Source organism: Colletotrichum lupini, chromosome 5 (genome assembly GCF_023278565.1).
Source record: "Colletotrichum lupini chromosome 5, complete sequence".
Taxonomy (NCBI): domain Eukaryota; kingdom Fungi; phylum Ascomycota; class Sordariomycetes; order Glomerellales; family Glomerellaceae; genus Colletotrichum; species Colletotrichum lupini.
In genome coordinates, this window is record NC_064678.1 from 3,258,530 (window position 1) to 3,270,694 (window position 12,165).

Here is a 12,165-nt window from a genome sequence, read left to right on the forward strand (position 1 = left end):
GCTAGGGTATTCCTTTCCTTTTAATCTTACGAACTATTCGTAATTTAAATATATAGAGGTTTATATATTTTTTTAAGTTATATAAGATAAATTAATAAACCCCTCGATCGTAAAGAGTATTTACTTCGATAAGATCTAATCCCTTATACGGCTTTTTAGTAGTTATAATTACGCCTTCTTTACGTAGTTTAACTACTAGCTCGAAATCGGCTTTCTCTTTTACTATATAAAAAGTATTAATTACCTCGTTACTAATAATAAATTACCGTATTAGGGCTTATTATTGTAGTCTTTTATAACGTCTTACTAATAATATTAGTACCTTTTTAGCAATTTTCTTTTTCTTATCGTTTATTAATATTACTATAACGATTTTATTAAAGATAATTTCTTATACCTCTACCGCGGGTTATATAGTTTCCCCTAGCTTTTCTTTTTTTTATAAATTAAAAATTACCTCGTTAAGATCTATATAATACGGTCTAATTACTATAATTAATACTTCGAATAGCTAGTTACGATCTCTCGTAACTATATAAGAGCGCTCGTTAATAAAAATTAATTTATATAGCCTAGCCTATTATTAAGTAATTTTGTACTATACTCGTATATCCGAATTTAGTAATATATCTAAATTATCCCCTATATCGGGCCTATTATACGTAGTAATTACCTTATTAACTTACCTTTTTACGCTCACTTTACATAGTACCTATATTACTTTTTTAATTACTTAGGCTCGTTAGCTTATACCTAGCGACGGTAACGAGGCTAAGGTCGTTCTTAAATATACTTTAAATATTAATAATATTAATATAAGTCCGTTAGGCCCTATAATATCGTTATAATATTTAAGTACTATTTAAAAGCATTCGTCGTTAATAAAATCCGGATTTTCCTCTTTAATAATTCTAAACGCCCTTTTTAATTACTAGTATGCCCTCTCTACCTTTTTAATACTATAGTACGCTTTAATAAGTACGACTTTTAGCTATATACTATAAGCCGTCGTATTATTCCTAAATTTTACTAACTTAAAGCTAGTATTAACGTCGGTTCTAATACCGTCTAGCGGTCCCTAATATATATCGATCTAGCTTTTTCGTAAAGCTACTTATATTATTTTTATTTATAAATCCTAAAGGAATTACCTTATTTAGAAGGATATAGCTACGTTAATTATATATAGTACTAGCCGACTATTTAAATAGAAAATATTAATAACGATTTCCTAGTTAAAGTTAAGCTTATTACGTAATTTAAACTTAAATTTACGTAAGCTCTGCGCATTTATTTAATATTAATAATATACTTTCGTTAACTATTCTAGCGCCCCTATTTTAATATTATTATTACTTAATTACTTTAAGAGGTTATATAGCCTCGTAACTAACGGGTACCCGAATCTCTAATATAATTTTCTAAGCTCACTTTCCGTTAAATAATTAATTAACTTCGTATTATTAATAAGCTTTATAAATATATACCCCTATTGTTATTTAACTATTTTAAAATACTTATTACTAAAGATTTTATTCCTTATATTATTAAATATAATACCTAGTCGATTTATATCTTTTAAATATAAAAAAAATGGGGTATTAATAAGTAAAATATAGAAAGTTATCGTTCCGGAGTACGTCTCTACTTCTACTATACCCAGGGCAACGATTTCCTTACTTAGGCCGAAACTAATCCTTATAATACCCGCTATTAACGTATTAAGCGTTATTAATACAATCTTCCGTAGCGCTTAGAATTACCCTTTTTTTCTAATTAATTATTATAATACCTTAGTATTTAAAATAATCTTATAAAAATCGTCTAAGCTATACTTTTTGCTCGTATAAAATACTTATACGAGCTTAGTATTTAAGGGATCTAAGTAGTATAAAAAGGACCCCTCTAGCTACCCCTAAATATATTTAGTACTATATTCCTTTTTTTTAAATATTAAAAGAAATAGTATCTTCTCTTTAATTATTAAGAGAATAGGCTTCGGCCTTATTAAATTTACCCTTTTAGCCGCCTCCGTATCTATTATCTAAAGGACCTTCCCTTACTATTTATAAATAAAAGCCTACTTATTAAAAGCTTCCGCTACCCTCTATTCGTTTAGCCTCGTATATTTTTTAAAGGCTAATAAGGTAAAAAAAGAGTAGTTAATATTATCGATTTTATTATAATCTAATTCGTTAGTATAGGGGGTAAGATCTTCCTTATTTTCCGAATCTTTTATAGGGGGTATATATTTAAAGCTGCTATTTTAATTACCGTTACTAAGTTCTATACCCCCAGATCTTCTTTTATATATAATAAGGAATTAGTTAAACTAACGAGGGTTAGTTTTATTATTTATTACCCTCGATCTTTTATACTATTTATATAATTTAATACGCTCTTTTTTAAAGTAGTTACTTAACTAATATCTATCTTTTTTATAAATATAGTATTACCTCTTTTATTACCTTATTTATAAATTAAATCTCTACCTATTTAATAAATCTAGGCCTCCTTATTAACGATTACCGTATCTAGCCTCTTTTCCTTTTTTATTATATATTCGATTAATTTAATATTATTAATAAGGGCCGTTGTATACTTAAAAATAAGTTTAGCGCGGCATTTTTACCTTAATATTAAAACTAAATCTTAGCCTCGAGTAAAGCGTTTTGTAGTTTTTAAGTACTTAGTATAGGGTTATTTTTACCTCTAGTATACGCTAAACTATAATATAAAAATATCTAACTTTCTGCTTATTTATCTTCTTATTTAGCTAGGTTTTTCTTAACTTATTAATTTAATTAATAAGCTCTTTAAAGATCTCTACTCGCAATTTACCCTCTATTATCCTAACTATAAATATAAAAAAAATCGCTCGTAGCTTAGATAGGAGCTCTAGGTTCTTATTATAAGTCTCGAAGCGGCTTCGGATTACGTTAATTATATTAAAAAAGTCGTTTCGATCGAGATTACGTACTACTTCGTAATAATAATTAGAGACTTTATTTATAAGTATAATATTAATTACTAAATAGTATTAGTATTCCCTAATTCCGACTTTTTTATAATAATCGTAAAATATCGTTAGGGTTTTTTATAAGACCTTATACTTCCCCCTAGAGTATAATTTCTCTTTTAAAAAGATCTTTTTAAAGTTTATAAATTACTTCGTATTTATTATTAGATTTTCGGTCTCTATATACGATCTTTACGTCGCTATGTATTATTAATAACTTCGGGTCGTTTATTTCCTTTTTATTAGCTAATTAGTACCGAATTTCGTATTAGTAGCAGTAGCGAGTTATAAATCAAAATAGGTAAAATTATTAATTATCGTACTTTTAGTACTATATTTTACCCCGGTATATCCTTTTATAACGATAGATTTCCGTTAGTAATTATAAAAAAGAAATCTAGGTCGTTTACCCTTTTTCTAAATTCGTTAAAACGATTATATACTTTATTAACTTATACTTAGTTCTATAATACGAATTCCTCCTCTATAATTATCGCTATTAATATTTTATATAGCTCTCGTAATTATAATTATATTAGTAATACCCCTCGCCCGTAAAAGAATTTATTAATTACTTTTATAATTCCTAGGCTTATGCTTATAAACTATTCGTTTAGTTAATAACTAAGGTCGTTTACGATCTTATAAAATAGGGGTTACCCCTATAGCCCCTTTTTTTTTATAGACCTTAGTTAAATAGATTAATATTACGTTAACTTACTCGTTATTAAGCTAATCCGCAATTCTATATATCCACGTCCCTTAATAATCTAGGTTAATATTTATTTATTTATAAAGGATTAGGATTCTATTTAGGATTAGGTTTTGTCCTTTTCTTCTTTACCCTAACTCGCTAAGGGTCGTACTCTAGCTTATACTTATATTAATAATTACTAGCGTATTTAATTTTAATAAAAATATATTTAATTCGCGCGCTAGTTATAGTAAATCCGTACTTTTATTACCTAACGAATTTATTAAAGTCTAAGAGATTCCTACTTCCTCTTACTATCTCGTTATTACTCTCGTTTTTACTATTTTTAATAATTACTATTACCCTTCTAAATCGCTAACTATCGTACTTACTAAGATCCTCCTTTTTATTTAATATAAAAAGGTAAGTTTTAATAGTTCCTTTTTATAATAGTAGTAATAGACGTTTATATTATTATAAAAAAATATAATAATTAGTCTCGGGATCTTTATTAATTACTAATTTCCGCTATCCTATATACTTCTAGCCTCTTAAGCCTTATACTCTTTATAATTTTTAAATAGCTTCCTTCCTTAACCTACCTCCTTTAGGGTAATATTTTATAAGAATAATTAAAAATAAACGCCGGGTAGTTTATAAAAGAGCTATATAAGCTATTAAGAACTATATAGGTTATTAAATACGGTTAATAAAGTTAAGCCCTCTTTTTTATAAAATCGTATATTTTAAGGACTTATTAAAAATACTTACTTATTATTTATACGTAGTAAAGTTAGATATTTTAAAAATTTTATTTTTTATAGCCTCTCGGTACCCTATTTTATATCTTTTAAGTAGTCCTTTTTATAACCTAATTATACTTAGGTAATTATCGCTTACTAACGATCCCTTTTATTATTTAGTTAATTTTTTAAAATTAATAATCTTGCGCCGGGAGCTAATATAAAAAGAAGCCCTTAAGCGGCTTTTTAAAAGATTCTTTTTTTTCCCCTTAAATCCTCGTCTTTTTAGCCTTTTCTTAAGCTAATAATAACTTTAGTAAGAGGTTATAGGACTATTTTAGGGTAGTTACTTTTTTTTTAAGTTAATCTCTAAGATCTATAATACTCTTAACTTAATATTATTAAAACCTCTAAATCCCCTCCTTCCTCGTTAAACCGTCCCCTATATTATATTCCTAAGTAATACCTAGGGGGTAATTAAAAGAGCTATAAAAAGGTCGTTTAAATTATAAACTTAAGGTCGTACTTATAAAATCCTCGTAATAATAAACTTTTTTATATATTATAAATCTCTTAGCTTAATAACTCCTATAGGGTTATTTTTATTACTAAATAAGAATATTTACGTTTAGAAATCCCCTTTTTTAATCGTATAGTTCTTTTTTATATTATATTATTAAGCTCGTTCGTCGCGCTAATTAATTAAGTAAGTAGTCGTTACGTAAGTATTTCCTTTTACTAATTTAACTAGTTAATTTCTAATTACGGGCCGGTTATAAAAAAGTTATTTAATAAAAAAGCTACTTAGGGTAATAATAAAAGGCTAGTTATTTAAGCGGTTTTATTAATTAACGTAATTTAACATAGTAAACGTCAACCTCTTATAAATAATAAAGGGCTACGATTACTTAATTCCGTATAATATTTAAAAATCGCTTCTTTTTTTATCTACTTTTATAAAGTTAATTAGTACGAATCTCCTATCCTATATAGTATTAAAAAGTCGTCTTTTTTATATAATAAAATACTTTACCGATTTATAATAATAGAATTTAATTATTAATTAGTATTAATATCCTTATTATAGGGTAATTAGTTCGAACCGTAGTTAACGAAGAGATTAATTAAACTATATAAATATTTGCGTAATAAGTATAAAAAGGAGGTTCTAACTATAGGTTAGGCTGGCTATAATAATCGTAAATAGGGCCCCTAATTAGCCCCTGCGTAGTCGGCTATATGCCGCGGTTGAATTAGACTTCTAATCTAATAGTTTGCCTTAGCAAAATGTCTGTGTCATTAGCATAATATCTCTAAAAGACGAATATAGTCTTTAAGGCTAATGTCAGAGTCGGAGGCTAAAAGTCTGCATTGAGTCTGTTAAGATATCGAGACAACCCAGTTCTTGTTCATTGGTATCGACGATTGCTGAGAACATATTGGCCGTGATGACACATTTCGACCGGAACATCCTCACTCTTCTTGTTGATGAGACCTTTTCGGATAGTTCCAATCCTCACTTCGTAATAGTCAATTTTACCCGTCACCACGAGGTTTTGTTACTCAAGGTAGGTAAAAACCTGAAATGGGTGGGATATCACAAAGTGTCATCGAAGAATGAGATGGTGGAGCTTGCTGCGGAACTTCTTGAGAGAGCTGTCTGCCTTTATTAGAAGATCTTAGTTTTGGAAAAGTCGAGAGAAGGTATGTGGCCTCTTGGCAATTTGTTGCATCTGTGAATCGTGCGAACTTTTCCGCCAACGATGTGGACTTGAGCACATGTCTTGGTGCACGAAGATAGGATCAGTCACTCAGACAAGAATGCATTCTCCCCTGCAGAGTAAGCATGATTGAGAGTCGAGATACCATGAGAAATATCAGATTATATGATCACTAGGTTCTGCAAGTCCAGAAATTTGGTAAGATGTAAACATTCAGCATTAAAAAAGTCTGTCAAAGACTTTTGCAACAACGCGTGCTTATCTCAGGCCGTGAATATCGAGTCTAAGACTCATGCTTCTCAATCATGTACCGTTCCGAGTCAATCCTCCTATACAACCTGACTGGCTGAAATCACTCCAACATTTCGGTCGACGCTGATGGTATCATTTCTACACTCCGTGCTTACTCAGCCCCTCTTGTTTGGTATCATATTAAAATCCAAAATTAATCGCACTTTGAGCCAATAGTACCACTGGCGTCGGCACATACACCGGAGTTCTGAGCCTGGATGCAAGAGTCCTTGAACTCGTTGCCGCCAAATCCAGAGACGTACCGTGTCCGGCCGCCATCCTTAGGAGCAATAGTTGCGCAAACCTGATGACAATGTCAGAATCATGCCTTGAAATCAATTTGAGGAGGTCCTATTCGACTTACGTGCCACAGCATTGTTGTGTTAACGTTTTGCGGGTTGTCATTCTCGAAGATCTTTTGCGATGTCCGGTAAACATCGCAGGCCTTTTCCGTGAGACACTTATGAGATACATCATTGATAACACAGTAGCATTTGGCGTGTTCGTTTGCAAGCGCACTGGTTCTGTCAGTCATGATCTAACTAAGCTTGGGTTGCGAGCGGTGCTGACTTACACCGGAAAGACGAGGAGCGTCAATGAGAAACAGAAGAATAAAAGTCTCGTAAACATGTTGTTGGATGGTGTATTTAAGGTTGACCACGAGAGGAGCGAGGAGAGCAACTGAGGAAGGTGAGAGTTGAGTGTAAGACACAGTGATCGGTTGCGGGAATGATGTGAGGTTAACAAGTACTGTAGGGCTGGGCCAAACTGTGGTCTAGACTAAACTTATGTACCTGCATCTGGTATTTGGAGTGGACGCGGGCGTAATTTAGGAAATGCGGGAGAGTTCAATTGCCATTTGAGTAGCTCGACAACTAGACCAGATAAGGATGGTCCCTGACGCGTGGATCAATTCGACTTAATAAACTAAGGAAATGTCAGGATAATGGCAGCAGCTTGGCCATTGCTCTGGGGAGTTCTCCACCACGATAGGGAATGATCCGACCTGAATCATGTTCCCCCCGTGGCATCCGATGATCCCGCCGTTCCATGACGCCGGGCGGCTACTGCACGCCGCCTTGTCATACTACCTCAATTAACAATATGCGGGTCATGACGGACGAGACCGCCCCCAGTCGTTGGTATTCTAGTTCGGTTTCTGGAAAAAATCTCGTATCGCGGGGTGATGTGACAGCTGAGAGCCTGAAAATGATAGAGATGGGACGGCGTTTGCGCGAGTCAAACTAAGCGGACACTTGGGCAGAAGCTTGGTTGCGGCTCAGACAACGGCCGAGTGTTTGATATAGAAAGGCAAAATAAATTGCTAAGCCACTTAGTACGAGCAGCATTGATCAACAGATCACGGGACCTGAGCGAGACCGCTTATCACTTGAACCATATTCCGCAAATAATCTTCGCGGAAACAAGCAGGTTCCCAGATCCATTCCCTGGCGACGCGTGACTAGTTGGTCAACTCCATCAGTTGTCACGCGGCGATATTGGATGACACATGTTAACCTTACTCGTATTTTCCCGTGCCTTCCTATCAAGCTTGAAGCAAGTCAACAAAAAAGGGGAAGACGTGGAGTTGATGTCCGTGCATGCGGAGGAAGATAGTCGCGTGACAATGCGGGCAGAACGGAACAGACTTGAGAGTTGATCAAAAGCAGAAGATGGCAGGCAGGAGAGTAAGTCGGCCGAAAGTCCCAGTTGCATCTAGCTGTCGACGCGAGGTTTAGGAAGTCAGAACGAGGCTGGTGATTCAGTAGTTCTGACTCATTGCATACGTAATTGAATGAGAAAGATGTAGCACTGAGACATCATATCATTAGGAATCTGGGATATTCTGCGAGCATTCATGCACATGGAAAAAATAACTCCGTCACTTGAGCAGCCGTTTTCAAGGCTCTCCATTACACAGTCCAACGACCTTTCCTCCAGCACAATGGCTCTAGCTGGTTCTCCAATAACTTTCGCACTCCTTAACCTGGGTTCTGGATGTTGTTAGAGAAGCCTCAATCTATGGACAACCCAGACTTCTTACCTGTAGTCTATGCCGAGTTATCTTGGGTACAGGCGTCAAGTCTTTGCGTCGTGAGGTCATGGCCTTCAAAAAGATTTGCTCCCCAGCCCTCCCATCCAGTAACGACCTGATCGCTAGGCAAAGGGTCGCAGCTGTTGGGGTTGATGCCAATGCGGAACTTGAATGGTGCGGAGTTACCGCCAAATGTGACGTTTGTCAACGCTTGGAGGTTGCCCTTTGCGTCCTTGGAGTTTTCGATGGTGCATTTCGTACCGGCAGGGAATGTTCCACTCAAGCCGCATCTAACGACTCCTGCAGGTTCGTCCCATTTGAGCCACAGCCAGTTGGTATCGGCCCAGTTGTCACCCCAACAGCAACTGTCAGCTGCTGCAATAGCAACGTATGCTGAGGTCGCAAAAATTTGAAGAATAGACGTAGAACGCATGATGGAAAATAGAAGAACTAGTGCCGAAGGAAGTTTTGGAGAGTTTGGTGATAAGTTCGACGACGGAGGATAGTTCCGGCTTTGAGTGTTGGGTGCTGTAATACTCTTATCAGACTAATGACGCTTGGACGGGGGAAGAACGTCGGACGAACGGTAGAGGCTGTGGGAACGGGAGGCCTGGAAGGCTGATAGCAGGAGATTGACTCAAAGTGTCTCTGGGCAGCAATTAACTAGTAAGCCTCGAAATAAGTTGTCGAGTAATTCGCAGTTTGGACCGGTTCCGAGGAAACACGAGGGACGTTGAGGCGTAAATTCGCGTTGGCAGTTTAACTACTTCAACTCATTTGGCTCCCAATCTACCTGGACACGCCGCGTTATCTTTAATCAAAGAAAGTTGAACGCCGATCTTATGTGTACCTGATTCATGTCAGGATAATACTTGCAAAGCCATCCTTCATCAAACCTTGTTCCTGAAGGCTGGGTCGTGGCTTTAGCGCAGTTTGCGGGGAACCCGAAATCATGCGAGCACGTCCCCAAAGAGGCATCGAGCAACGGCGGCAACTCGCCAAAGTGGGTGAAGGTGGCTTTTATTTACTATGCCCTGGCTTCTTGCTGTTTTCCGAAAGCTAGTGCTCGACACTATTGTCTGTCTTTCTCTTGTTCGTTCGCGTTGCAGCTCGCAACATACAATCATAATGGTTCTCTTGAACCTTGTCACTCTCTTTTCACTCGCCGTGAGCGCGTCTCCGGTTGCATCGATCCCGCGTATTGAGGCTCAAGTGCTTGATGAACGCGCAAATCCCACCGTTGACAGTTGTTCCTTCCATTCCGAAGATGGGTACGATACATAATGTTTCAAGAGTTATCTATAGAAGTGCCACAATTGCTAATGTCTTTGTCACCAATATAGCATTCAGCCTGGGTGTTGGGAGACTCTGCAGATGAACAACCATCTTAACGTAGGCTGAGATTCATAACCGTGTCTATGGTGTCCATACTGACAATATGACTAGGACTGGTGGTCCAAGAACTCTGCTAGATGCAAGACGGCAGAGAAGGGATTTGCTGAATGTTATCTCGATTCAGCTGTATGTTACACTAGACCACCATGTTCGTGCCCAGTTGCCCCGACTAACACCAGCACAGGGTTACATAACGTGGAGCTGTGACTTCATTGCCCTCAATGGATGCACGCCGCCCCCGAGTGGCCGCAACGCCGATTATGCTTCATACCAGGAGTTCTACGTAGGTTCTACAAGCTTTGCAAACGCTCCAACTTTGCTAATAAAGTTTTGATAGGTCTTCTGGAACATTTATTGTGAGCACTCGTGCTATTGGCGGCCTGTGAAACTTCACTGACATCATCGCGACATTAGCCATCAATCTTTTCTTCACTAATTATCACCAAGCCCTCCTGAACGGCCAAGCTACCGCAATGTAAGTTCGCGTTGGTGATGATATGATGCTGGATTGCTGACTCTTCACCAATAGTGGTGCGGTCGCCGAGATCGTGAAGACTGTTTCGCCACCCAAGACTAAGAACCCCAAAACCCCTCTATTCGGACCTATCTATGCCGTTGCACTTGGTCAATTTGCTGTAAGTATCATAACTCATCATATACGAGAAAGCGATAGTCCTGACAACCAAAAAGGCTCTGGGTCCTTTGCTCGGTAGCTCTCTCGCCGCTAGCATGGTCTTTGCTCCTCTCATCGGTGCCCTCGGTGGTGGAGCCGGTTTGTTCAACATTTTGTTCCCCACCAAGCAGGTCCAGGAGGTCCCCTGGGAAGGTCTCTCAGCTGCTCTTTCAGAGAACGTCAACGAGTACCAGAAGAACGTTGGCGAGGCATTGACTAAGATCCAAACCGACTTCGACACATTCTACTCTCTAGTTTCCAACGGCGGTTTCAGCCAGGTGGGAAAACACATTCTACAGCCAACATCGACTCGGAGCGCTTAGACTGACCGTTTTGCGACAGAAAATGAACACCAACCTGCCTGAGAACACCGATTTCATGTACCACAACCTTCTAAAGTGGACGTTCAACCAGGCGCTGCAGCAAGCAGACTACTTTGCCGTCAAGAAGTGAGTTCACGACTCTCCTCGGAATAACCCAAATTTGCTAACTAGTCTATAGCCCTGGCGTTGATCCCCGCAAGATTCCTATCGGCCCGTACGACTGTACTAACCTGGATACCTACGGCACCTGCGGCCCTATCTGGTACGATGGCAAGGATTCCTATGGCCTTGCGAGAGCAAATGGTACGTTACATTTCCACGGACCGTGGCCGACGCAACTCTTACCCATACTGACATTATCTACAGACATTGGCATGGACCAGATGAAACCAATTCTGGACGTCGCATTCTCCAAGAACTGGACCACGCCGCATGAGCTCTACATCGACTCCCAGCAATGCCAAGGCAAGAATGGCTCCGAATCCTTTGATGTGAAGGATCTGTCACTGAGTTGCGCCGTAAGTGCTCATCTGTTGAATGCCCCTTCTCTTGACCTTTTTCGCTGACCGCAATATGCAAATAGTCGAACATCCCCGTCTGCGAGTTCAACTTTGACTACAACCCGTATCAGTCGCTCATTGATCGCACCAACCCGCCCGAGTTCAAGAACTGCCCCAATCAGAGAGGCTATGGCACACCCATGTTTTACAGCGATGATGCCGGTGTTCCTCTTTCGTATCTTGGCCCCTTTTTGGTACGTGCTCCTGCAAAATATCATTAACTCAACCCAACTCCTGAGTCATGACACTAACAATCGAGTCAACAGATGTCCGGTGTCATCTATAATGAGAAGAGTGGTTGAGGCAGATTACTTTAGTCGGAATTCCTCAAGACATCATAGATACCAGGGATTCTCCTCGAGAGTATTAGACGTACGTTGCGAATACTGCGAAATGACTCAAATGCTGGAAACGGCCGAGATAAATTGATATGTTTAATTTTTGAGTTGTTCCATCTCGTTTGCAATACTGTGGTATGACTGAGTACAGTTGCGTAGTCTGCAACACACTGGACTAGGAACCAGAAGTATGCCATAATTAGTCATTCGATCATCGCTTCAGGTGTGTGTGTCAAGATTATTGTTAGTCGCTAGGTGCTACATTTCTGCGATTGCCAATGCAACGGGTGAGAACACATGCTTCACCAAGGGAAGAAGAGATCGCCATCCGGTTGAGATTGATCATAGCCAGGTGAACATTAAGACCACGCAG

General features: G+C 37.8%; 3 protein-coding genes across 3 annotated transcripts; 1 reads left to right on the forward strand and 2 right to left on the reverse strand.

Moving 5' to 3' along the window:
• Positions 1–1,495: 1,495 nt before the first annotated feature.
• Positions 1,496–1,729, reverse strand: CLUP02_10375 (uncharacterized protein; the record flags this gene model as incomplete). The annotated part of the gene is made up of 1 exon (XM_049289351.1): positions 1,496–1,729. A coding segment is annotated over one exon (234 nt), but the record flags the coding sequence as incomplete, so codon positions are not given.
• Positions 1,730–6,506: 4,777 nt separating this feature from the next.
• CLUP02_10376 (uncharacterized protein) lies at positions 6,507–8,936 on the reverse strand (the record flags this gene model as incomplete). The annotated part of the gene is made up of 11 exons (XM_049289352.1): positions 6,507–6,567; positions 6,633–6,772; positions 6,833–6,986; positions 7,043–7,149; positions 7,475–7,555; positions 7,591–7,671; positions 7,725–7,746; positions 7,833–7,930; positions 8,118–8,188; positions 8,256–8,438; positions 8,543–8,936. The coding sequence occupies 11 exons, from the start codon at positions 8,934–8,936 to the stop codon at positions 6,507–6,509; spliced, it is 1,392 nt and encodes a 463-aa protein (XP_049146497.1).
• Positions 8,937–9,631: 695 nt separating this feature from the next.
• CLUP02_10377 (uncharacterized protein) lies at positions 9,632–11,756 on the forward strand (the record flags this gene model as incomplete). The annotated part of the gene is made up of 13 exons (XM_049289353.1): positions 9,632–9,774; positions 9,847–9,895; positions 9,950–10,024; positions 10,083–10,181; positions 10,236–10,254; positions 10,313–10,373; positions 10,428–10,533; positions 10,589–10,849; positions 10,914–11,020; positions 11,073–11,197; positions 11,261–11,412; positions 11,478–11,648; positions 11,721–11,756. 13 exons carry the CDS (start codon positions 9,632–9,634, stop codon positions 11,754–11,756), a joined length of 1,404 nt encoding a protein of 467 aa, XP_049146498.1.
• Positions 11,757–12,165: the final 409 nt, after the last annotated feature.